This window comes from Papio anubis, chromosome 20, assembly GCF_008728515.1.
Source record: "Papio anubis isolate 15944 chromosome 20, Panubis1.0, whole genome shotgun sequence".
NCBI lineage: Eukaryota > Metazoa > Chordata > Mammalia > Primates > Cercopithecidae > Papio > Papio anubis.
The window spans coordinates 35120970-35147427 of record NC_044995.1 but is presented as its reverse complement, the minus strand read 5'-3'; the positions used below and the strand labels follow the sequence as shown (position 1 = coordinate 35147427).

The following is a 26458-nucleotide window of genomic DNA, read 5'->3' as shown; positions in this document are numbered from 1 at the left end:
TATAAATAAAATCACAGCACAAGCCAGGCATGATGGCTCACACCTGTAATCCCAGCACTTCGGGAGGCCAAGGCGGGCGGATGGCTTGAGGCCAGAAGTTCAAGACCAGCCCAGCCAACATGGTGAAACCCCATCTCTGTAAAAAAATTTTTAAAAAATTAGCCAGGCATGTGGCAGGCGCCTGTAGTTCCAGCTACTCTGGAGGCTGAGGCACATAAATCGCTTGAATCTGGGAGGCAGAGGTTGCAGTGAGCTGAGATCACACCGCTGAACTCCAGCCTGGGTGACAGAGCGAGACTCTGCCTCAAAAAATAAAATAAAATACAATGAAATAAAATAAAATCATAAAATAAAATAAAAATCACAACACATATACAGTGCATGACTCCATTGATCTGAATTGTCCAGAAAAGGCAATCCACAGAGACAGGAATCAGATTGGTGGGTGCCAGGGTCTAGGAGAAGGGAGTGGGGAGTGACTGCTGATGGGGACACGGTCTCCTTTGGGGGGCATGAAAATCTTCTGGAACTAGATGGGCGGGGGAGTTGCACAACCCTGTGAATGTATAAATACCCTTTTAATTACTTTTCACGATTTTGCATTGAATAGTTAGATGGCTTTTTGTAGTTTAGTTTGTTTTTTTGCCACACAGATGGGATAAAAACCACTTCCAGTCTTCAGAATGGGAGCTTACACACTACCTGATTCCTTCCTTCCTTCCTTCAGCTTCTTCGCTTCCTTCCTTCCTTCCTTCCCTCATCCCCACGGTACCCTCCCTCTCCCTCCCTTCCTTCCTTCACTATACATTCCCTCCCTCCCTGCCTTCCTTCACTACACATTCCCTCCCTCCCTCCCTTCCTTCTTTCCTTCCTTCCTTCCATCCTTCCTACACTGCACATTCCTTCCCACCTTCGCTTCCTTCCTTCTTTCCTTCTTTCTCTCTCTTTCTTTTGTTTTTAGAGACAATATCTTTCTCTGTCACCAGACTGGAATCCAGTGATGCGATCAGAGCTCACTACAGCTTCAAACTCCTGGGTTCAAGCGATCCTCCTGCCTCAGCCTACTGAGAAGCCAGGACTGAAGGCATGCACCACCATGCCCAGTTAATTTATTTTATTTTATTTTTTGGTAGAGATGGGATCTCGCTATGTTGCCTAGGCTAGGCTCAAACTCCTGGGCTCACGTGATCCTCCTGACTCGGCCTCCCAAAGTGCTGGGATTACAGGTGTGAGCCATCGCACTTAGCCGTCCTCTTATTTTTTTTAAACAGTTGGGCAGAACACCCTGGCATGTGAGTCATGCACTATAAAAGCTCCTTTCATGCTTAAAACAAACAAAAGTAATGCCTCCTGTAGTAGTCTGTTTTCACAATGGTGATAAAGACATACCCGAGACTGGGTAATTTATATAGAAAAAGAAGTTTAATGGACTCACAGTTTCACGTGGCTGGGGAGGTCTCACAATCATGGTGGGAGGTGAAAGGCACGTTTTACATAGTGGCAGGCAAGAGAGAATGAGAGCCAAGAAAAAAAGGGTTTTCCCTTATGAAACCATCAGATCTTGTGAGACTTATTCACTACCGTGAGAACAGTAGGGGGGAAATCGCCCCCAAGATTCAATTATCTCCCTCTGGGTCCCTCCCACAACCTGTGAAAATTATGGGAGCTACAATTCAAGATGAGATTTAGGTGGGGACACAGCCAAACCATATTACCTCCCTCTATATGACCGGCATTTGATGATAGCTACCCTCTTGGCCATCCCTGGGCACCCAGCAGGTGGGCATTACCTCCCAGCAGATCACCTGGGGAGCTATGTGCACCCCCTGTTCCTAAAACCACCTAAATGGCTGGGCACAATGGCTCACGCCTGTCATCCCAGCACTTTGGGAGGCTGAGACAGGCAGATCACCTGAAGTCAGGAGTTTGAGACCAGCCTGGCCAACACGGCGAAGCCCCGTCTCTACTGAAAATACAAAAATTAGGCCGGGCGCGGTGGCTCAAGCCTGTAATCCCAGCACTTTGGGAGGCCGAGACGGGCGGATCACGAGGTCAGGAGATCGAGACCATCCTGGCTAACACGGTGAAACCCCGTCTCTACTAAAAAATACAAAAAACTAGCCGGGCGAGGTGGCGGGCGCCTGTAGTCCCAGCTACTCGGGAGGCTGAGGCAGGAGAATGGCATAAACCCGGGAGGCGGAGCTTGCAGTGAGCTGAGATCTGGCCACTGTACTCCAGCCTGGGCGACAGAGCGAGACTCCGTCTCAAAAAAAAAAAAGAAAAAAAGAAAATATAAAAATTAGCTAGGTGTGGTGGCGGGTGCCTGTAATCCCACAACTCAGAGAGGCTGAGGCAGCAGAATTGCTTGAACCCAGGAGGTGGAGGTTGCAGTGAGCCGAGATGGTGCAGCTGCACTCCAGCCTAGGTGACAGAGCAAGACTCCATCTCAAAAAATAAAAAATAAAAAATAATTTAAAAATAAAACCATCCAACTGTGGCGTGTTCCTCTTCTGGGACCGCTATGTCAGCATCTACTCACGTGGTCCCTCAAGGGGTGGATGGACCCTAGTGACCATCACGGGGAAACAATCTACTGGATTATCTGACTGATCGTCACAGTTCTGCACTGTCATGACCATTGCGTGGGTGAGGTCGGGGTGCACTAGGGCTCCTGCTCTCTGCAGCCACACAGAGTCTGTCTCAGCCCTCTCTCCAGCCACCCACCTCCTGTCTGTTCTCAGAGGGACCTCTTCTACCCGCCACCCGCAGGATCGGCCTTCTGGACCTGTGAGGTCTCTTCTGACGGCAGTTTCCCTGTCAAGACCTACCAGAGCAATAAATCTCACCTGCTACTCCAATCCCAAAATCCTCACCTGGCCCTGTTTCTGGAAATATCTCAGCATTGGCCAAAGGTTGAAGAGGGACGAAAGGTGCCGGCCACCCAGGAGCAGGGCGAGGATGAGCAGGAGGGAAATACTGGAGGGGCTGAGGACCGTACGCTGGAGGGACAGGAAGGGTGGGGGGCAAGAGGCTGTGCTGAGCACATAAAGGGGGTTGACCCCAACCGGCAGCCCCTAGAACTTCACCCCTTCCCCGGGAGCAGATTGCGCCCCACAGGGAGAGAAGGGAAGAAGGACTTCCAGCCTTCTTTCTGTTTTTAGAGACAGGGTCTTGCTCTGTTGCCCAGACTAGAGTGCTGTGGTGCGATCACGACTCACCGCAGCCTCCATCTCCTGGATTCAAGCAATCTTCCTACCTCGGCCTACTGAGTAGCTGGGACTACAGGCGCAGGCCACCATGCCCTGGCTAACTTTTTATTTTTATTTTTGTAGAGACAGGGGACAGGCACTCAACTATGTTGCCCAGGCTGGTCTCCAACTCCTGGCCTCAAGCGATCCTCCAGTTTCGGCCTCCCAAGTAGCTAGGATTACAGGCATGAGTCACTGTGTGTGGCCAAATGCTAAGGATCTTAAGCATCTTTCTTGGGAATTGCAAGTCTAGTCTTAAGAGCCCTTGGCCCCTCTCCCAGAATTATACAACCCTTTGTTAGTCTCTCTTACAAATTCCCAGCATCTGCGCCGTGAAGAGTGTCTTCTAACGTGTGATGGCCAGGGACAGCACGTCATCTTAACACCTACTCCAGAGAGCATGGCTTCCTGACTCATGAGAAAGCAGATCTAGGCTGGGTGCGGTGGCTCACACCTGTAATCCCAGCACTTTGGGAGGCTGAGGCAGGCGGATCACTTGAGGTCAGAAGTTTGAGACCAGTGTAGACAGTATGGCGAAACCCCATCTCTACTGAAAATACAAAAATTAGCTGGGTGTGGGGTTGGGGGGCATCTGTAGTCCCAGCTACTCGGGAGGCTGAGGCAAGAAAATCACTTGAACCCGGGAGGCAGAGGTTGCAGTGAGCTGAGATCATACCACTGCACTCCAGCCTGGGCAAGAGAGCGAGACTCTGTCTCCAACAAGAAAGAGAGAGAAATCAAACCACATGAAGCCAGGAAAAGAGAGAGAGAGAAAGAGAGAGAGAGAGAAAGAGAGAGAGGAGGAGGAGGAGGAGGAGAGAAGGAGAAGGAGGAGAAGGAGAAGGAGAAGGAGAAGAAGAAGAAGAAGAAGAGGAAGTAGAAGAGGAGGAGGAAGAAGAAGGAGAAGGAGAAGGAGAAGGAGAAGGAGAAGGAGAAGGAGAAGAGAAGAAGAAGAAGAAGAAGAAGAAGAAGAAGAAGAAGAAGAAGAAGAAGAAGAAGAAGAAGAAGAGGAGGAGGAGGAGGAGGAGGAGGAGGAGGAGGAGGGAGGAGGAGGAGGAGGAGGAAGAAGAAAGGAAGGAAGGAAGGAAAGGAGGGAGGGAAATCTCATGACAGGAAGCCAGGAAAGGGAGCTCTAGGGACTTCTTTTTTTCTCTTTTTTCCCTATGCTTCTGTAGGTATTGAAGCCCTAGGGCAGGGACCCTCAACCCACAGACTGGTACCAGTCTGTGGCCTGTTAGGAACAGGGCTACAGAGCAGGAGGTGACCAGTGGGTGAGCAAATGAACCTCCATCTGTATTTACAGCCACTCCCCATCGCTCACATTACTGCCTAAGCTCCGCCTCCCATCAGCTCAGCGGTGACATTAGATTCTCATAGGAGTGTGAACCCTATTGTGAACTGTGCATGGGAGAGGTCTAGGTTGCGTGCTCTTTATGACAATCTAATGCCTGATGATCTGTTACTGTCTCCCATCACCCTCAGATGGGACCACCTAGTTGAAGGAAAACAAGCTCAGGGCTTGCACTGATTCTTCCATTATGGTGAGTTATATCATTATTTCGTTACATATTACAACATAATAATAGAAATTTAAGCACACAATAAATGGAATGCCCCTGAATCATCCTGAAACCATTTCTTCTGCTCCCTGGTCCGTGGAAAAACTGTCTTCCATGAAACTGGTCCCTGGTGCCAAAAAGGTTAGGGACTGCTGCTCTAGGGTTTTGGTTCAGGGGTTCCTGAATGTGGACTTCTGGGGCCACATCCTTCTTTGCCGTAGGGGATCCTGTGCATTGTAAGATGTTGAGCTGCAGCCATGGCCTCCACCCACCAGATGCCAGTAGCACCTGGCACCGCCCAGCCCCCACACCAGCTGTGACAACCAAAAATGTCTCCAGACTTTACGAAATGTCCCCTGTAGGGCAAAAGCACCCCTGAGTGAGAACTGCTGCCTTAGAGAAAGGGTTCTATCATCAAACATAAGGGAGAGGCCAGGTGCCGTGGTTCACTCCTGTAATCCCAACACTTTGGGAGGCTGAGGTGGGCAGATTACCTGAGGTCAGGAGTTCGAGACCAGCCTGGCCAACATGATGAAACCCCATCTCTATTAAAAATACAAAAATTAGCCAGGTGTGGTGGTGCACACTTGTAATCCCAGCTACTGGGGAGGCTGAGGCAGGAGCATCACTTGAACCTGGGAAGTGGAAGTTGCAGTGAGCCAAGATTGCACCACTGCACTCCAGCCTGGGAGAAAAAGCAAGACTGCTTCAAAAAAAAAAAAAAAAAGTAAGGCAGGAAGACCACTGCTCCGCAGCAATTAGGCACTAGTGGTATACCTCATACAAAAGGAACCACCTCAGTCTCCATTCTGATCAACGGAGATGGGCGCATTACAATTTAAAATAATTCTCAATTTAGCCCATTCATTTGTAGACTCCTGTGAGCATGTGGTAAAAGTTAAGGAATAGCTAACCCCTCAATGCCTGCAATTTCAGGGCTTACATAATCTCTGAAATCCAAGGACTCCAGTTTGAAAACCCATGTCATAGAATTATTTACATAGTTTATTACATATAATAATTTAAAAATAACAATATTCAATGTCTGAGAGGCAGTGGAGAAATTTGATCCCTGGCCGGGCGCGGTGGCTCAAGCCTGTAATCCCAGCACTTTGGGAGGCCGAGGCGGGTGGATCACGAGGTCAGGAGATCGAGACCATCCTGGCTAACACCGTGAAACCCCGTCTCTACTAAAAATACAAAAAACTAGCCGGGCGCGGTGGCGGGCGCCTGTAGTCCCAGCTACTCGGAGGCTGAGGCAGGAGAATGGCGTAAACCCGGGAGGCGGAGCTTGCAGTGAGCTGAGATCGCGCCACTGCACTCCAGCCTGGGTGACACAGCGAGACTCCGTCTCAAAAAAAAAAAAAAAAAAAAAAAAGAAATTTGATCCCTAATGTACTGCAGGTGGTTCCATGAACACGTACTGCCGTGTATTCTAGGACGCAGCAAGACCCAGTGAGAGGCTTGGGTCCTGCTGGTAATTCTTCTATCTGGGTGCTTAGCCTAAAGAAGGCATCCAGAATGCCAATACAGCTTTACATACAAACATTCTGGCGACTTACAGATTACGGTATCAAAACACTAAAAACAGCTCAGGCAGGGTGGCTCATGCCTGTAATCCCAGCGCTTTGGGAGGCCAAGGTGTGTGGATCACTTGACGTCAGGAGTTTTAGCCCAGTCTGGCCAACATGGTAAAACCCTATCTCTACTAAAAAAAAAAAAAAAGGAAAAAGAAAAAGAAAAAAAAAAGCCAGTCGTGATGATGCGTGCCTGAGGTCCCAGCTACTCGGGAGGCTGAGGCATGAGAATCGCTTGAACCCAGGGGACAGAGGTTGCAGTGAGCTGAGATTGTACCATTGGACCCCAGCCTGGGTGACAGAGAGAGACTTCAATTAAAAAAAAAAAAAACAACACTGAAACAATCTAAAAAAAATCTAACCTGTGCAAACTGGGGGCTTAGCAAATTGATATTTAAGAGGGGTGCAATAGGATGTTGTTTACAATAAGATGGAAATTCTAATTACAGAGACCTGGAAACATAGAAGTTGTTTACAACAATGTGATAAGAGGGAATAGGAAACACCATGGTGTTTGTTTTGTTTTGTTTTGTCTTGTTTTTTTTGCAATGGAGTTTCGCTCTGTCACCCAGGCTGGAGTGAAGCAGTATGATCTTGGCTCACCACAACCTCCATCCCCTGGGTTGAGGCAATTCTCCTGCCTCAGCTCCCCGAGTAGCTGGGATTACAGGAGTGCGTCACCACACTCAGCTAACTTTTGTATTTTTAGTAGAGATGCGGTTTCGCCATGTTGGCCAGGCTGGTCTCGAACTCCTGACCTCAGGAGATCCACCCGTCTCAGCCTCCCAGAGTGCTAGGGTTACAGGCATGTGCCACTGAGTCCGGCCAATGATGTGTGTCCTTTAAATGAAACTAGGAAAAGAAAAATGAAACTGGAAAAGAAAATGTATGTGCATGAACAAGAATGTGTGGAAAACATGAAAAAGTGAAAAGTATAAAAACTGGATTATCGATGGATTTCTCCTTTTCTAAATTTCGTTATTCTTTTTTTTTTTTAAACAGGGTCTCACTCTGTTGCCCAGGCTGGAGTGCAGTGGTGCGAACAAAGCTCACTGCAGCGTCAACCTCCCAGTCTCAAGCGATCCTCCCACCCCAGCCTCCCAAGTGGTTGGGACAACAGGTGTGAACCACCATGCCTGGCTAATGGCTAATTTTTGTATTTTTTTGTAGAGACAGGATTTTACCATGTTTTCCGGGCTGGCCTTGAACTCCTGGGCTCAAGAGATCCACCCACCTCAGCCTCCCAAAGAGCTGGGATTACAGGTGTGAGCATGGCACCAACCTCATTATTCATTTTTTACATCTCCTTTTTAAAAATGATTTTTCTCACAACACATGCAATTTCTTTTGTTCCATTCCAATTCAATTCTTTGTTTCCAAGGTCAGGTTTATGCTTTTAAAAATTAACAGCTTACCTTGAGTTTGATTGTCCCTTTATCTAAAAATGAAAATAAAATGAAAAAAGTTAAATCAAGAGTTGTGTTGCCCTGCCTCCCTGAGCTACAGCCTCACAAACCACAAACTTTCTGAACCCAAAGGGGTTTCATGTGGACAAACACACCCTGGGTCATGCTGGCCTGGCCTGGGCCAGGCTGGGCCTCTGGCAGAAGCCAGAGGTTTCCTCCAAGCTGGCACAAGCTGAAGGCCAGAGGGGATGGACAAAGCTGAGCTATTCAGGGGAAAGCTGGCCTGCCTAAGTACTTGATTTACTTCACCCCTGGCTCCTGCCCAAAGTAAGCTGTGAGGGGAGTAATGGGAAAACACCAGGAGAGAGGAACAAGGAGAAGGGTGGAGAGAAAGAGGAGGGGACCGAGGTCCCTAGTGGACCTGCCTGTTCTCCCATCACCTCACTCTGCTACCCACACTGAATCATTTGTGGTACTGTACTAGGTTTCTGGCCTCCAGGACTCAGTTAGGTATCTATTATTTTCGCCTGCCAGCAACAATTATCCCATTTCCTGCTAACAGATCCTCAATTCCCTTAGACAAGCTACCTGCCAAGCACACAATCCACGTGGCTCCTAAGCTCTCCATCCACCTTCCTGGGGCTCTAGGCCAATCCGCATAGGCCTTCCCCCTGGTCACAGTGATTGGTTCAGGGTTGAGCACATGACCCAAAATGAACCAATCAGCACAGGCCTTCACCTCTGGTCACAGTGATTGGCTCAGGGTTGAGCATATGACCCAAGATAGGCCAATCAGAGGGAATCGTGGGACTTTTAGCCAGCCATCTTGGGAAACTAGTTCTTCCCCTGATCTTAAGGGGAGACCTGGCTGCATCAGGAGGTAGGGCAAGAAGCCAGCCAGAAATACCAGTGGACTTTCTTTCTAGTTATGAGAGACCATAAACTGTTGCAGAAGCCAACTGGAGTTGGGTTTCAGTTAGCTAGCCACCCAAGTCAGGAGTACCTGGTTCTTCTAGGACTAGAAGGGCTTCTAGAAGGTTCTAGAAGCTTCCACATTTCACCTTCTCTGACCACATCTCCCCAGGAGGCAAGTGCTGCTTCAGTGGCCTTGGAGCCTCTGACCTTGTCTGTGTCTCCTGTGGCTACATCACTCTCGGCATGAGGAATGAGTCTACCTCCCCTGGGAGACTACAGCTTTCTGGGCCAGGGATCTCATTCACCATCTTGCCCAGGAGGCTGAGGCTGTTGCTGTCTGAATTTGACCAAGGAGTGAGGGGGAGAGACTGGCTGAGGGCCTGAGCTTCACTTAGTAACAGGCCTGTGAGTCCAGGTCTGAGTCTAATGGTTCAGGTGTGCTGGAAACCCAACAAAAGGTCGGAGGGAGTCACGTGATCTCCTCCAGGTCCGCTGTCCCACCTCTGGTCAAAGCTGACACAGGTGGGTGCCCCCACTCTGCCCAGATCTGCACCCACACAACTAGGGCTGCTGAGGAACTGTGAGCTGAGCTGCCCTTTCTGGGCTTTACTCTCTCCATCTGTAGAATGAGGAGACTGCAACCTGTCCTCCCTCCCTCCCTCTCTCTTGTACCCCTGGGGATTTAGGGCGGAAGGGAAGCCAAGCAACACCCACACTGTCCCAATCCTGAAGGCCAGCAAGTGGCTCCACTTTGCAAAAGATGGGGAAATCCTGGTCCGGCACCCAAGGGACCTACCCAGGATGGCTCCCTGGCTCTGCACCACCGGCTCACCCTGGGCCACCAGCTGAGCCTGGACTATGACTTCCCATGGGGAGTTAAAGATGGTCACACTGATGACTTCCTCCACGCCCGCACGAAAAACAGAGGGAGCTGCAATCAGGTAACCCCTGTAGGAAAGGAGATCCGAGGTGAAGTTCTCACCCCCAGCCCCCTGGCCTCGCTGCCACCACGACTAGGTCAGGGCTCTCCCCGCAGCAGACTCCTGCCTTTTCTTGACCACACCTGGCTGGCACTGATGCTCTAGGAGTTTGTTCCCCCCAACCCATTAGTTCTTGAGGCCAGGGATTGGCTCATTCACCTCTGAAGTCCCCATGCTGGGTAAGAATCTGGCCTCACTGGATTTTTCAGCATCACACACCCCCTCTTACTCTCTGTATTCCAGCCTCCAGGCTGTTTGCTCAGCTACTTCCTTCTGCCCCCAGACCTTTGTTTGTTTGTTTGTTTGTTTGTTTTTCTTTTGTTTCTGGAGACAGACTTGCTCTGTCCCCCAGGCTGGAGTGCAGTGGCGTGATCTCAGCTCACTGCAACCCCCGCCTCCCAGGTTCAAGGGATTCTCGTGCTTCAGCCTCCCGAGTAGCTGGGATTACAGGTGTCTCTCACCAAGCCTGGCTGATTTTTGTCTTTTTAGTAGAGACAGGGTTTTGCCATGTTGGCCAGGATGATCTGAAACTCCTGACCTCAAATGAACCACTCTCCTTAGCCTCCCAAAGTTCTGGGATTACAGGCGTGAGCCACCATGCCCAGCCCATCTGGCCCAGGACCTTTGCACATGTCATGCCCACTGTCTGAAATACTCTCCTCCACAAGTCAGGTAACCGGCAGGATCCCACTTCATCCTCACAGTGCACCCCCTCCCCCACCATCATGAGAAGTACTGACATCAGCCCCATTCAGAGAGAGAGGACACCCTGGAGAAGTCAAGTCACCAGCCCCAACAGTGACAGACCAGGATTCTAACTCAGGCAGCCAGACTCCAGAACCTGATAAAAAGAAGCAAAGGGCTTCTTTGCAACATTCATTTTAAGAACAAACCCTGAAAACAAACTATAGGCCCTCAAACAGAAAAAAATCTGAAAACGATGGAATCAAGGCAGGCGTCTCTTTCCTAAAATCTTCTGATTGACTACGAAGTCACCTCTGGAAGGGAGGCATTACCCCCACTTTCCCGATGGGAAGTTGATGCTTCAGAAGGATAGGAACATGCACCAGATCACACGGCTGGGCAGAAGAGGGTGCTGGGGTGTCCTCAAGGAACATGACCTGAGGACCCAGGTCCTCCCCACCTGAGCTCCTGTCTCCCAGTATCTGCAGCCTTCCATGGAAAATTACAAAGGCCATGTAACCTCATGAAACTCTTACAGTGTCCCCACAATCACCAAGAGCATTATAGCAAAGGCACCACAATTGCAACCATGTAGCATGATGGAAATCCGAAGAAAAGAGGGTAAAGAGGAAAACTGGACCATGCAATGAGATTAGGAGACATTTTCATTTCAATATTTTTTTTATTTTTATTTATTTATTTATTTTTAATTGAGACTGAATCTTGCTCTGTTGCCCAAGCTGGAGTGCAGTGATGTGATCTCAGCTTACTGTACCCTCCAACTCTAAGGTTCAAGGGACTCTCCTGCCTCAGCCTCCAGAGTAGCTGGGACTACAGGAGTGTGCCACCACACCTGGCTAATTTTTGTATTTTTCATAGAGACAGGGTTCCACCATGTTGGCCAGGCTTGTTTTGAACTCCTGACCTCAAGTAATCTGGCCGCCTTGGCCTCCCAAAGTGCTGGGATTACAGGCCCACTGCACCTGGCCTCAATAGTGTCTCTAGAACAACCCAACATCCACGTGCAAAAAGATGAATTGAGACCATTACCTAACATCATGCAATTAGATTAACTCAAAGTTAATCTTAGTAACAGATCTAAATTGAAGAAGTAAAACTTGTAGAAGCACTAGAAGATAACAAAGGAGAAAGTCATTGCGTGCTTAGATTAGGCAAAGATTTCTTGGGTAAGATACCAAAACTATCCATAAAATAACTCATGATAAACCAAACTTCATGAAAACATCATTACAAATTTTGTATCTCAAAAGACGCAGTGGGTTTGTGTTGTTTCCTGCACACGAACAATGGGTTTGGGTTGTTTACTGCAGCCCTGGCCACAGTGTGCACTGACCCTGTGATCACAGTGTGCTCCATCTGCTTTGAATAATTACCAGAGTTCAGTCCCCTGGGATCACACATGTGTTGTCCAACTCTAGGACCAACTGGAGTTTGCAAGACCCTAGGTGTGTGCTGTGTATTACATAACTCCAGCACTGACCAGGACATGGAATTACCCTGGGTTTGTAGGTGTCCTGTCCAGCTCCAGCACAGGAATGTGGCATCCTTTAGAAGGGACATACTCTTTCTGTCTGGCTCCCAGCAGATCCCTAGAGCTTAGCCTCACATACAGTACGTGGTGAGTGTAGAAGACAGAGTGAGGAATAAGTGTTCATTTTGTTTCATCACCTTTGAAAGTCCTAACAATATGGGTTTGAGTCTTCTTCCAACTGCCCAGAGAACCTGACATCACCAAATTAAGTTTCCCTGCCATTCAGAAGTTGCGGCTGTTTCCAGCTGTTGGGATGCCTGCCAGCCATTCACTATCACACCTGACCCACCCCTAGCATCTGGGCCAACACTGGCTTCTCATCCTGCTGGTCTCAGAAGGTCCCAGATTGGGGAAAGTGATGTCTGGGTCAGTGTAGACAGAATTGCTCTTACAACTGCAAAGCTACGCTGCTTTCTGGGATCAGAAATTCCTTACACAAAAATCTCTCAGGTCACAGAAGTGGGCATCCAGAGCTATTCCTAAGACAGGATCCTTTGGGCTGGGTGAACCATGCCCCTGGTTTAGAGGCCAGCTACTCTGGAATCCCAGGTCGGTCATTTGGGGACGTCTCTTCCCCAGTGTGTCTCTCAGCACAGGGATTCCATGTCACTTAACAGATGGTAAGATCCCAGGGTGACTTTAGTCAGAGGCAAACGCCCTGGAGAACTGTTTAAAACTCTCCAACGGGCCAGGCACAGTGACTCACCCTGTAATCCCAGCACTTCGGGAGGCCGAGGTGGGTGGATCACCTGAGGTCAGGAGTTCCAGAACAGCCTGGCCAACATGGAGAAACTCCATCTCTACTAAAAAAATACAAAAAATTAGCCGGGTGTGGCGGCACACACCTGTAATCCCAGCTACTCGGGAGGCTGAGGAAGGAGAGTCATTTGAACCTGGGAGGTGGAGGCTGCAATGAGCCGAGGTCATGCCATTGCACTCCACCCTGGGCAATAAGAGTAAAACTCCACCTCAAAAATAAAAAAATAAAAAATTTAAAAACACCTCTTTATAAGGCAGGGTCTGTCATTGGACCCAAGGTCTGTCATGTGGGGCCGTGTCATTCCTTGTGGTGGAAGCTGACCTGCGCATCCAAAGCTGTTTACCAGCATTCCTGACCTGCACTCACTTGATGCCAACACCAAATGCCTCCCCCTATTTTTGACAACCAGAAATACCTCCAGACATTTCCCAATGGCCTCAGGGAGACAGAAATCCCCACCCCCCCACCCCAGGGCTTAGAACCACTATTCTAAGGGATGTCAGCTTTGAAAGAAGCATCAGGATGAAAATTTGCAGGGTTCCTATTTCACGAAGCCTAGGAGAGGAAAGTCTGGATGCTCAGAGCACAATAGACTGTCTTGCTTTTGAAACTGTAACCAGCAAGGGCCAGGTACTCACAGCAAATAACGACACCCACCTAGTCTCACTGCTTACCAGTTTTCTGGAAACTCCTAAACAAGGGCTGCTTGAACAAGCCGCCTCCTAAACGCCCAGCTGGACTAAAAGGCTGGGCTTGTGCAGACCAAGGCAGCCCCCCTGAACCTGCAGCCCTGCAGAGCTCACCAGAACTTGCCAGGTTTGGAAATATTCTCTGTGAAGCCAACTTAGGAGTTCTCCCCAGCAGCTAGTTAATTCACCTTCTCCCCTCCATCAACCCACCAGAAGCCTGCAAGCAAACCTCTAGAAAAATGTAGAAGCAAAACAAACATTTCCTCCCCCCTCACCACGCCCACCCACGGGAAACTGCCCATTCCCACTCTCCTCCCGCTTCTCAGCCAAGACGCGCCTCTTACCTTCATGCCTTGGACAACTGGAAATCGCCACCCAAGATGACAGCCCGGGTCACACGAAGGGGTCGAGGTGGGGCGGGGGGAGCTGACCTCAGCGCCTTTAGCTTTTGGAAATCCCTGTACCTCCACAGTCACTTTGGAAACTTTAGGGCGCCCCCTCCCCAAGACGATTCGGGAACAAGAGGCCAGATCCAGCCCAGCGCGGAGACTGTGTGGCCTTGGGTAGGTCGCTGCGACCCTCTGAGCCAGTCCCTACGACCCCCACCCCAGAAGGCGACGGACCTCCTCTGTCGCCAGGGGATACTCACGGGGCCTGAGGCTGCGCGGCGCGCACGCCGTCCCGCGCCGACAGCAGTAGGAGCAGGAGCGGGAGCAACGGCCAGAGCAGGGCGCAGCTCATTTTTCGGCTCCGGGGGTGCGCTGCGCCTGGGGAGGGGGCCGGGCCAGGGCTGGGCCAGGGCCAGGGTCCGAGCGCGGCCGTCCTCGCGCCGCCGCCGGGGGCCCTTTGTTCGCAGCCCCCGCGCAGTGCGCCCGGCGCCATGCGCCCAGCTCTGCGCCCGGCCAAGCTGGGGCAGCCCCGGGCCAGCCCCCTCCCCGGACCCGCCTCGTCTCCGGGCCCGCCCAGCTCGCCCCGCTCGCCCCACTCCTGGGCGCACCCTCCTGGGACGCCTGCTCCGCCCATCTCCGGACCCTGACCCGCCCCGATCCCTTCCCGCGATCGTCCCCCCACTTACTCCCCGACCCACCCAGGCCCTGCCCAATTCCTCCCGAACCCGCCTCCTCGCCCCCTACCCGGATTCGCCCCCGGATTCCCCCGTCCCCACCAGCCCCGCCTCGGACCCGACCCCCAACCGCCCTCTCCTCTCCACCCAGCGTCCACTTGGAACCTGCCCCTTCCCTGGCCTCTCGCCCCCTCCCTCCCCAGCCACCCCCCTTATGGCCCCCTCCCCGGGCCCACCCCTCCCCAGGGGCCGCTGGGTCTGGACGCCGCCTGCAACCCCGATCCCACAGGGGCCGCTGTGCCCCAGGCCCTGGCCTGTATCTGGTACCCAGTACAGTGCGTGCAGCCCGAGGAGCAGAGGATCCTTTGGGGAAACAGTCTAGCCAGGGATCGAACCTTCCAGATCCACATCTGCCCCAGGCCCCTATCTGTCCTCTCATCTCCCCTCTCCCCTACCCCCAATGTCCACAAATCCCTTGGGCCTGTCCCCTCTCTCTCTGGGCCTCAGAGTCCCCCTTCCCCTCCCATACAGCAGGGATGGATGGGCACCTCCTTTCTCTCCAAGAGCAGGGTGTCCCCTCCTGCCCCTCCCCGTGTGGCCACTTCAGCGATGGTCCTGTTGTCCTAGGTCCCACTGGCAGGCGGCACATCCTATACCATGTCCCAGTCCTGGACCCTCTCCCTCCAATGTGGAGCCCCCTTCCCCCAGCTACCAGCTGCCCTCCTAAAATTCCAGTGCTGACCACACCTCCTCCTGCCAGGAATCTTCGGGGCTCCCTGTTTATTTTATGTTTTATTTTTATGTTTTGAGACCAGAATTTTGCTCTGTTGCCCAGGCAGGAATTTAGTGGCGCAGTCACAGCTCACTGCAGCCTCAAACTCCTGGAGAGTAGCCGGGACTACAGGTGCAAGCCCACACCCAGCTAATTTATATATATATATATTTTTAGAAACGGAGTTGCACTGTGTTGCCCAGGCTGGTCTTGAACTCTGGGCTCAAATGATCCTCCCTCCTCAGCCTCCCGGAGTGCTAGGATTACAGGTGTGAGCCACCACATCCAGCCAGGGCTTCCCGTTTATTGAGACCAAATCCAAACTCTGGCTTTGATGGCAGAGACCTCAGCCCAGTTCCTCCAACACCTTGTTCTCACTCCACTGCCTGCTTCTGCCTAATGTCTGTCTTCCTCTACCTGTCTCCTTCGCCAGACAAACTCCTGCTCATTCTAGGAAATTCGAGGGAAGCTTCTCTTGCCCCCTCCCTGCCCCTAGGGATGTGGGTCCTCTGGGGGCTTCTCAGCCCTGTCCACGGCCTTTGGACCCAGCACTGATCACCCAGGCAGCACCAAGCCCTGGATTGGGCGGTGAGGACCCCGGGACATGCAGGACCTGCTGCCACTGAGCACACAACCAGAGGGGATGTAACTGATGATGGTGTGTGGATGTGTGTGGGTGTGTGCACGCATGCAGGGGCCGGAGTGGACTGAGTAGCTGTCGCTCCTGCCCGAAGAGGAGGAGTTGCTGCCTGCCTCCAAGCTCAGACCAGGCCAACCCCAAGCAGGCTGCTAAATTCACATGGAGGTGCAAAAATTTAGCACCAAGAATCAGCGTCTGATCTCACCCTCATCATCGAAATTTGCCCCCTGCCACCCCTCCAGGCCAATTCTGACTCCTACCTAAGCCAACCTCCACTCCTCAGCCTCCAGGCCAGCCTTTGACCCCTCCACTTCCCCCTTGACCATTGGGCTCTGACCACACTGGCCTTTGAGATACATCAGACCCCCACCCACCACCACCACCACCATCTTGGGCCGAGGTGCCAGCTGTTCCCTCTGCCTAGGATGCACTTCCCTGTGGGATCACAAGACCGGCCGCTCTTCTCCACCTTCAGGGTTAGCCCTGAGGTGCCTTTCCTGCCTGTCTGTGTTGTAAGGTCTAAAATGTCAGTGCTGCCTTGGCATGGTTGAGCCACCCAGGGCCACGATGTCCTGACCAACTGTCCAGCTACTCTCGCCAAATATGCCCGCTGCCTGGCAAGAGAAGCTGCTCTCCACCTGGCTGTCTCACCAAGCAACCAGACCAGCTGTACCCCACCCATCAGCCACAGACTTCACTTCCCTAGCTGCTGAGAAGTTATTGAAACAAGCCATGGCCAGGCACGGTGGCTCATGCCTGTAATCCCAGCACCTTGGGAGGCCGAGGCGGGTGGATCACCTGAGGCCAGGAGTTGGAGACCAGCCTGGCCAACATGGTGAAAACCCGTCTCCACTAAAAATACAAAAATTAGCCGGGTGTGGTGATGCAAACCTGTAATCCCAGCTACTCGGGAGGCTGAGGCAGGAGAATCGCTTGAACCCGGGAGGTGGAGTTTGCAGTGAGCTGAGATTGCGCCACTGCACTCCAGCCTGGGTGACAGAGCGAGACTCCATCTCAAAAAAAAAGAAAGAAAGAAAGAAAGAAGCAAGCCAATCACATCCTCCCAGGAGAATCAGGGGCCGCCTCACCGTCTTGTTGCTACAAAGCCTGCTTCCCACAGCCCCTGGTTGTTCATTGTGCTCCTAAGTGCAACCCCTGTGTGACCTCGCACGGTGTACAGGGTCCTCCTCCCCTCATTGTGTGAGAATAGGTGAGCACTAAACTGTAGATCTCACCTACCCAATGTCACATGTTGTATATTTGGCCATCTCATACTCCTTTTTTATTTTTTATTTTTTATTTTTTTTGAGACAGAGTCTTGCTCTGTAGCCCAGGCTGGAGTGTAGTGGCACGACCTCAGCTCACTGCAAGCTCTGCCTCCCGGGTTCATGCCATTCTCCTGCCTCAGTCTCCCAAGTAGGTGGGACTACAGGTGCCTGCCACCATGCCCAGCTAATTTTTTGTATTTTTAGTAGAGACAGGGTTTCACCGTGTTAGCCAAGATGTTGTCGATCTCCTGACCTCGTGATCTGCCCGCCTCAGCCTCCCAAAGTGCTGGGGTTACAGGCGTGAGCCACGGCACCCGGCATTTTTTTTTTTTTTTAAACAAAGTCTCGCTCTGTCACACAGGCTGGAGTGCAATGGCGTGATCTCAGCTCACTGCAACCTCCACCTCCTGGGTTCAAGCAATTCTCCAGCCTCAGCCTTCTGAGTAGCTGGGATTACAAGCACCCGCCACCACGCCCCGCTAATTTTTTTATTTTTAGTAGAGACAGGGTTTTGCCATGTTGGCCAGGCTGATCTCGAACTCCTGACCTTGTGTGATCCGCCCGCCTCAGCCTCCCAAAGTCCTGGGATTACCGGCCTGAGCCACTGTGCCCGGCCTAATGGGAGACGGTAGCAGATCACCAGGCATTAGATTCTCCTAAGGAGCACACAACATAGATCCCTCACATGCACAGTTTGCAATAGGGTTTGGGCTTCTGTGAGAATCTAATGCTGCTGCTGATCTGACAGGGGGTGGAGCTTGGGCGATAAAGTGAGCAATGGGGAGAGGCTATAAATACAGATGAAGCTTTGCTTACTCATCTGATATCAGACCGGTGTCAGCTGTGGCCCAGGGATTGGAGACCCTTGATTTAGATCATGGGTGAACAGGAGTCAGTGAGGACACTAGCATGGCCCGGTCACCCAGTTTGAGTGCATGGTACACAAAGCACGGAGCATGGTCTTATTATTCCGTACACATCTGCTTCCTGTCTGTCTTCTTTGGGATGTGAGACCCCCGTTTGCTGCTGGCCCCAGCCCCTGGCTCAAAGCGGGCACTCCTCACACAGAGTACTGCCTCATCAGCACACGGGAGAAGGCTCGCTGCTTAGAAGAGTCAGTTGATACTGTTCCATGAATTATACAAGCCTGAGTTAACAAAGCCATCACCAAAAACTAAATTATACAGATTTGCAATGAAACACATTATACAGGTTGAGTAGCCAAAATGCATTATCGGCTGGGTGCAGTGGCTGGTGCCTGTAATTCCAGCACTTTGGAAGGCCAAGGTGGGTGAATCACTTGAGGTCAGGAGTTCGAGACCAGCCTGACTAACATGGTGAAACCCCATCTCTACAAAATATAAAAATTAGCTGGGTGTCATGGTAGGTACCTGTAATCCCAGCTGCTTGGGAGGCTGAGGCATGAGCGTCACTTGAATCAGGAAGGTGAAGGTTGCAGTGAGCCAAGAATGGGCCACTGCACTCCAGGCTGGGCAACAGAGTCAGACCCTGTCTCAAAAAAAAGAAAAAATGCCTAATCTAAAATGCACTTTCCAAAATGGTCAGTGCAAGTGCAAGAAATGTTCCAGATTTTTAATATTTCAGATTTGGGGATATTTACATTATACTTACTGGTAGAGTATTGTGTGTGTGTGTGAGAGAGAGAGAGAGAGAGAGAGAGAGAGAGTCTGGCTCTGTTGCCTGGGCTGCAGTGCAGTGGTGCGATATTGGCTCACTGCAACCTTCACCTCCTGGGTTCAAGCAATCCTCCCACTTCAGCCTCCCAAGTAGCTAGGACTATAGGCACATGCCACCACATTTGGCTAATTTTTGTATTTTTGTAGAGACAGGGTTTCTCCATGTTGCCCAGGCTGGTCTCGAACTTCTGAGCTGAAGTGAGCCACCTGCCTCAGCCTCCCAAAGTGCTGGGTTTACAGGCATGAGCCATCGTGCCCAGAGTATCTTTAATCTGAAAATCTGAAATCTGAAATGTTCTAGTGAGTGTTTCCTTTGTGTTGGCACTGAAAATTTTTAAATTTTTGAGCATTTGTGGAATTTGGATTTTCAGATTAGAGATGCTCAAAGTGTATTAAAAATATGGCTGGGCAAGGTGGCTCATGCCTGTAATCCCAGCAGTTTGGGAGGCCAAACTGGGCAGATTATTTGAAGCCAGGAGTTTGAGACCAACCTGACCAACATGGTGAAACCCCATCTCTCCTAAAAATACAAAAAATTAGCCAGGTTTGGTGGTGCATGCCTGTAATCTCAACTACTCAGAAAGTTAAGGCAAGGGAATCGCTTGAACCCAGGAGTCAGAGGTTGCAGTGAACTGAGATCACGCCACTGCACTCCAACCTGGACGACAGAGTGAGACTGTCGCAAATAAAAAAATAAATAGCAAAGGCGCTGGAAGTACTCACAACTCATCACTTCCTCATGTTACTACATTTTACAGTTCTCTGTACTCTTGAGGTTATGCGTGGTGAAAATACTCTGTAATAACACACATCTCTTCCTTACTCTGTGTTTAATCACTTCACGCCAGTAGGTTGAAATTACCCATGCGCGGAGTACAGTCAATTCCACTTTATCACTTGTTTTGAAAGCACGGATGTGTTCTGACACGATGGATGCATTAGGAATGATTTGAGCATAAAATCAAATGTTGTGTTCGCTTATGTGAGATTTTTGTCTGCAAGAAACATTGGGTACGAATGCAGAAAACTGCACCTGGCTGACCGCAGCCACTTAGGAATGCACAAAACCACACCTGCACCCTCTCCAGCATCTGTGTGCTCCCTCAGTGCCTTGCTGTATGCCGGGAGCCACCCCGTCCCTGTCTGAGGTTACAATATGCCGCCTGATTTCAGATGATCTCCTCCCAGCCCTTCACAGTAACTCACAGGCTGCCACCTCCCCACGCCCAGGTTCACATGCGAGCCTTGGGTCTTTTCCAAGGTTGATACCGTATTTGTGTAATTTTTTTTTTTTTTTTTTTTTGAGATGGGTTCTCACTCTGTTGTCCAGGCTGGAGTGCAGTGGCACGATCAGGGCTCACTGCAGCCTCAACATCCCAGGCTCAAGTGATCCTCCTGCCTCAGCCTCCGGAGTAGCTGAGACCACAGGCGTGTACCACCATGCCCGGCTAATTTTTTTTTTGTATTTTTAGTAGAGACAGGGTTTTGCCATCTTACCCAAGCTGGTCTCCAACTTCTGGACTCAAGCGATCCACCCGCCTCCCAAAGTGCTGGGATTATACAGGCGTGAGGCATCGCGCCCGGCCATATTCTTGAAATTCATAACCATTTAACATTTATACAATGGCACTACCATTTTTAGTGGGTGCCTATGTTTTTTAGGTGTCATTGGTGACATTTGGATGGTTGTGCCCTGACCCATTTTTCCATGAGCCCTGTGGTTTGATTGTGTGTGTGAATTTGCAGTATGAGGTCATTTTTAGGGATGCCTCTGTTGCGTGAGGGTGGAATCGGCTGCATTAGCCCCACGATAAGTGGTTGTTAAACATCTTCAAACATGCCTAGGATGGGCAGTTTTGCAGTTTGAATGGTGGATGAGGAAGATCGCAAAGACTGTCCTGTTGTCAGTGGGCGTTTTTCTTTTCTTTCTTTTCTTTTATCTTTTAATTGAGACAAAGTCTCGCCCTATTGCCCAGGCTGGAGTGCAGTGGCACCATCTCGACTCACTGCCAACCTCTGCCACCCGGGTTCAAGCGATTCTCGTGCCTCAACCTCCCAAGTAGCTGGGATTACAGGCACATACCACCACGCCCAGCTAATTTTTGGGGTTGGTTTGTTTGTTTGTTTTTTAAATAGAGATGAGGTTTCACCATGTTGGCCAGGCTGTTCTTGAACTCCTGACCGCAAGTGATCTGCCCACCTCGGCATCCCAAATTGCTGGGATTACAGGCATGAACCACTGCGCCTAGCCCACTGGGCATTTTTCTCCCACTTAGCCAGCATGTGCCTGTGCCTGCCAGGTGCCCAGGAGATTGGATGTCAGGGCTGAAGACGGACAGACAGCCCGATGGTCTGCAGGGGTCTGGGTCTTCTAACAACAGTGCCCCCCACAGGGTTCCTAGGGTCAGCGGGAGATCAGGCTATGCCTGTTCAGGACATTTCATATAAATGGAATCATACACTATGTGCGCTTTTGTGTCTGCCTTCTCTCACTCAGCATCATTTTTTGTTTGTTTGTTTGTTTGTTTTTGAGACGGAGTCTCGCTGTCGCCCAGGCTGGAGTGCAGTGGCCGGATCTCAGCTCACTGCAAGCTCCGCCTCCCGGGTTCACGCCATTCTCCTGCCTCAGGCTCCCGAGTAGCTGGGACTACAGGCGCGCGCCATCTCGCCCGGCTATTTTTTTGTATTTTTTAGTAGAGACGGGGTTTCACCAGGTTAGCCAGGATGGTCTCGATCTCCTGACCTCGTGATCCACCCGTCTCGGCCTCCCAAAGTGCTGGGATTACAGGCTTGAGCCACCGCGCCCGGCCTGTTTGTTTTTTTTTTAATGGAGTCTTGCTCTGTTGCCCAGGTTGGAGTGCAGTGGTGCAATCTCGGCTCACCGCAACCTCTGTCTCCTGAGTTCAAGCGGTTCTCCGCCTCAGCCTCCCAAAGTAGCTGGGATTACAGGCACGCACCACCACATCTAGCTAATTTTTTTGTATTTTTAGTAGAGACAGGGTTTCTCCCTGTTGCCCAAGCTGGTCTTGAACTCCCGACCTCAGGTGATCTGCCCACCTCGGCCTCCCAAAGTGCTGGGATTATAGGCATGAGCCTCTGCGCCCAGCCAAAATATGCAATGACACCTGCCAGGAGTGAGGCAGGAATTATTTTCTTAATAACATATTTATTTTCTCTACTTCGCTTTATTGTCAGAATATGATATATAATGTATAGATCATACAAAATATGCGTTAATTGATCGTTTACATTATCTGTTGACTTCTGGTCCACAGTAGGCTATTAATAGTTAAGTTTGGGAGAATCAAAAGTTATGCACGGATTTTCAACTGAATGGAGGTTCAGCACCCCTAACCCCATCGTTCTTCAGGACCAACTATACATCTGTTTAGAAAAACAAAAATGTACACTGAAACACAAAAATTGGGCCAGGCACTGTGCTCACACCTATAATCTCAGCACCTTGGGAGGTCGAAGTGGGAGGATCTCTTGAGGCCAGGGGTTCAAGACCAGCCTGGGCATTATAGTGAAACTTCATCTCTACAAAAATTAAAAAATTTGGCCAGATGTGGTGGCTCACCCCTGTAATCCCAGCACTTTGGGAGGCCAATGCAGGCAGATCACTTGAGGTTAGAAGTTCGAGACCAGCCTGGCCAACATGGTGAAATCCCATCACTAACAAAAATACAAAAATTTCCCAGATGTGGTAGCAGAAGCCTGTAATCCCAGCTACTTGGGAGGCTGAGGCAGGAGAATCTCTTGAACCCGGGAGGCAAGGTTGCAGTGAGTCAAGATTGCGCCACTGCACTCCAGCCTAGGTGAGAGACTCCATCTTGGAAAAAAAAAAAAAAAGAAACAAAGAAAAAAGAAAAATTAGCTGTATGTGTTGGCTCTGAGTGGCCTCCAAAGGTGGCTTTTAGGGGGACATCTGGGATCTGCCCCAGCAAGTCCCAGCCATTGAAGAGGCTGAGGCAGGAGGATTCCTTGAGCCTAGGAGTTTGAAGATGCAGTCAGCTATGGTTGCACCTCTGTGCTCCAGCCTGGATGACAGAGCAAGACCCTGTCTCTTTAAAAAAAAAAACAAAAAACAAAAGGCTGAGTGCCGCGGCTCATGCCTATAATCCCAGCACTTTGGGAGGCCGAGGGTGGGAGGATCATCTGAAGTCGGGAGTTCGAGATCAGCCTGACCAACATGGAGAAACCCCATCTCTACTAAAAATACAAAATTAGCCCGGCCTGGTAGCACATGCCTGTAATTCCAGCTACTTGGGAGGCTGAGGCAGGAGAATCGCTTGAACCCGGGAGGCGGAGGTTGCGGTGAGCCGAGATCGCGCTACAGCACTCCAGCCTGGGCAACAAGAACAAAACTTGGTCTCAAAAAATTTTAAAAAAATAAAAAATAATTTAAAAAAAAGGGATGGGGCAGTTTAACAGGATGCAGGCCTGGGACTTTCCATGGAGGAAGAGGTCTTGGAAAGGTCTATGTCTGGGACAAGGTGACCTGAAGTACCCTTGGGCTTGACCTCTTGGACTCAGACCTCTATGGGGTTTGGAGACACCAGCTGCCCCAAACACCGCTCCGAGCACAAGCAATGTGCCATACAGCCCTGTGGCAGGAAGGAGATCGTGCCCGCTCCAAGTAGCACCAAGCGGGGAGGAAGGCAGAGGAGTCTCGGGCTGCCACGGGCCCTCCAGGGATGTGGGGACCAGAGTTCAAGCCAGGTTTCCTTGCCCTGTGAACCCTGCCTTGTGTCCTCGAGGCGGGGAGTGAACACAGGCCGTCGGGGGACAGCACAGGGCAGATGGTCCCCGGCCGGGCGGGACCAGTATGTAGGCTCTAGGGTCAGCATCAGGGTGACCTTGGGAATGTGCAGCTCCTTGGAGATGAACTCACAGCTGGTCCAAGCTCTGACCGCGCTTCCGGAAAGAAGCTTCAGCCTCACAACTCCGGAATCCCTTCCCTAAAACCCGAGTTTGCCGAGTTTTTGCTTCAACCACCCTGAGTGGCTCTGGCCTGCCTGGACCCTGAGTCTGAGCAAAGACAATGGCCTGTGATCACCTGGCCCCAGACAGCCTTGAGGCGCCGTCACAGCCCCACTGTTCCCAGGGCGTGCTCCAGATGTCCCCTGAAGGCCGCCCTTGGAGGCCAGTCAGTGATCCGCCCTTTGCACCAAAAGGGCTTCTTCCTATCTTTCTGGCTCCTTCTAGCAGCTTCGCCATGGTGAAGCCCCTTCTGGGCTGTTCCCTCAGCTGGGTGACTGGGCCTCCAAATTCATGCTTGTGAAGTCTGCACCTGCCCACCTCACCTGGGGAGCCTTGTTCACACCTGCTCATCTCACCTGAGGGCTGTGTCCACACCTGCCCATCTGACCTGGGGGCTGTATCCATACCTGCCCATCTCACCTGGGGGCTGTCCATACCTGCCCATCTCACCTGGGGGCTGTCCGTAACTGCCCATCTCACCTGGGGGCTGTGTCCATATCTGCCCATCTCACCTGGGGGCTGTGTCCATACTTGCCCATCTCACCTGGGGGCTGTGTCCATACCTGCCCATCTCACCTGGGGGCTGTCCGTAACTGCCCATCTCACCTGGGGGCTGTCCATATCTGCCCATCTCACCCGGGGGCTGTGTCCATACCTGCCCATCTCACCTGGGGGCTGTCCGTAACTGCCCATCTCACCTGGGGGCTGTCCATATCTGCCCATCTCACCTGGGGGCTGTGTCCTTACCTGCCCATCTCACCTGGGGGCTGTGTCCATACCTGCCCACCTCACCTGGGAGCTGCCCGCACCTACCCACCTCACCTGAGGACTGTGTCCATACCTGCCCATCTTATCTGGGGGCTGGCCACACCCGCCCACCTCACCTAGGGTCCATGTACCCACCCACCTCACCTGGAGGGCCATGTCTCTGCCCACCTCATTTGGAGGCTGTTTTCACTGATCCATCTTGCCTGGGGGCTGTGTACACCTAACCATCCCTCCTGAGGGCCACGCACCCATCTGCCTCACCTAGGAATTACCCATACTCACCTGGGGGCTATGTCCCCACCCCCCTCACCTGGGAGCTAGCTACAGTCACTCATCTCACTGTGTCCCTACAGGGTGAGTACAGGCGGAGGGCAGGGAGTCGGGCAGGGGTGTCAGGGAGCGGGGCAGGGGTGTGTGCGTCTGTCCAGGGAGGAGGGTGGAGGTGCTGCCTGCAGCCCTTTTTACCTGCACCCGAGCCCTCAGTGCAGCTCTGCGGCAGACACTCCCAGGCCCCGGGGCCTGGTGGCCGGCACCATCTCTTGTCTCTTAGGCAGCATCTCTGCCCAACCATTCCTTTTTAGAGGCTCCCGTGACATGAGAGCAGGAATGGGGCCTGGGACAGCACTGGGATAAGAAAACAGAGGCCATGGCCAGGTGCGGTGGCTCAAGCCTGTAATCCCAGCACTTTGGGAGGCTGAGGAAGGAGAATCACTTGAGGTCAGGAATTCAAGACCAGCTTGGCCAACATGGCAAAACCCCATCTCTACTGAAAATACAAAAATTAGCTGGGCGTGGTGGTGGTCACCTATAATCCCAGCTACTCAGGAGGTTGAGGCATGGGAATCACTTGAATCCCGGAGGTGGAGGTTGCAGTGAGCCGAGATTGTGCCACTGCACTCCAGCCTGGGTGACAGAGTGAGACTCAGTCTCATAAAAAAAAAAAAAAAAAAAAAAAGAAAGAAAGAAAGAAAGGAAAGAAGAGAAAACTGAGGCCCAGACACGATTCAGCCCCAGTAGGCACCCTGGCAAGCTCTGCCTTCTGGGCAAGCAGGCTGGAAATAAAAGCACCACAGTGAACGCCCTGGCCCGCCTCGGCTCTGCCAGAAGCATCTGTCCTGGAGAAGGTGCCAGCTCAGTGCCAGAAATGTTCTGGACACAACCTGGACCGGGCAGAAGCTCAGGAGCCACCAGGCTGCCAGCAACTCCAGGCACACGCTGGGGGCTGGGGAGGGGGCTCGCTACCCTCTAACTCCCTGGGGGTGGCCTCGTCCAGCCCCACAAGAGGACTCTGTCTACTGGAGCTAAGCCTGGAGATGGCCACTCCGGTCAAAGGCCTGTCCAACCCAGGTGTGGACAGCCCCTGAGTGAGGCGAGCAGGCACATGGCCCGCCAGGTGAGCTGAGTGGGTACACGGCCTGCCGCGGTGAGGTAGGCAGATATAGGTAATCCCCAAATGAGGTAGACAACCCCCAAGATGAAGTGAACAGGTGTAGATAGCACCTGAGTAGGATAGACCGGGGCATGGCCCTCCAGATAAGATGGGTAAGTGCATGGCCTCCTAGACGAGATAGGCGGTAGACAGCTCCCAGGTGAGGGGGACAGGCACAAATAGCCCCCAGGCGAAGTGGACAGGTATAGAAATCCCCCAGGTGAGGCGGACAGGTGTAGAAATCCCCCAGGTGAGGTAGAAAGGGACATAGCCCCCAGGTAAGGTGACCACTTCCTTCCCTTCTTTCCTCCCATCACCAAGTGTCTACAGACACCACCCTCGCCATACCAGGTGCTGGAGGCTGGCCCAGCCCTCAGTGGCTCCCAATATTTCGGCAGATCAGTTCCAAACGGGTGCGTTCTAGAAACTCTGACAGCAGGGCTAACTCCACAGGGCACCAATGAGGAC

At 51.7% G+C, this 26458-nt stretch overlaps 1 protein-coding gene across 4 annotated transcripts in view; it reads right to left on the bottom strand.

The window, feature by feature from the left end:
- Positions 1–14278, bottom strand: part of CPAMD8 (C3 and PZP like alpha-2-macroglobulin domain containing 8) — a 118237-nt gene extending 103959 nt beyond the window's left edge. For all 4 annotated transcript variants that reach the window (XR_004180354.1, XM_031659787.1, XM_021930849.2 and 1 more), the window contains exons 1-3: positions 14020–14278; positions 9502–9653; positions 7800–7822 (exon numbers count right to left, since the gene is read on the bottom strand). Coding sequence is in view for 3 of the 4 variants with exons in the window: in XM_031659787.1 (XP_031515647.1) it covers positions 7800–7822; positions 9502–9653; positions 14020–14252 (408 nt within the window). In the remaining variant the exon portion in view is untranslated. The remainder of the gene's footprint in view (positions 1–7799; positions 7823–9501; positions 9654–14019) is intronic.
- Positions 14279–26458: the final 12180 nt, after the last annotated feature.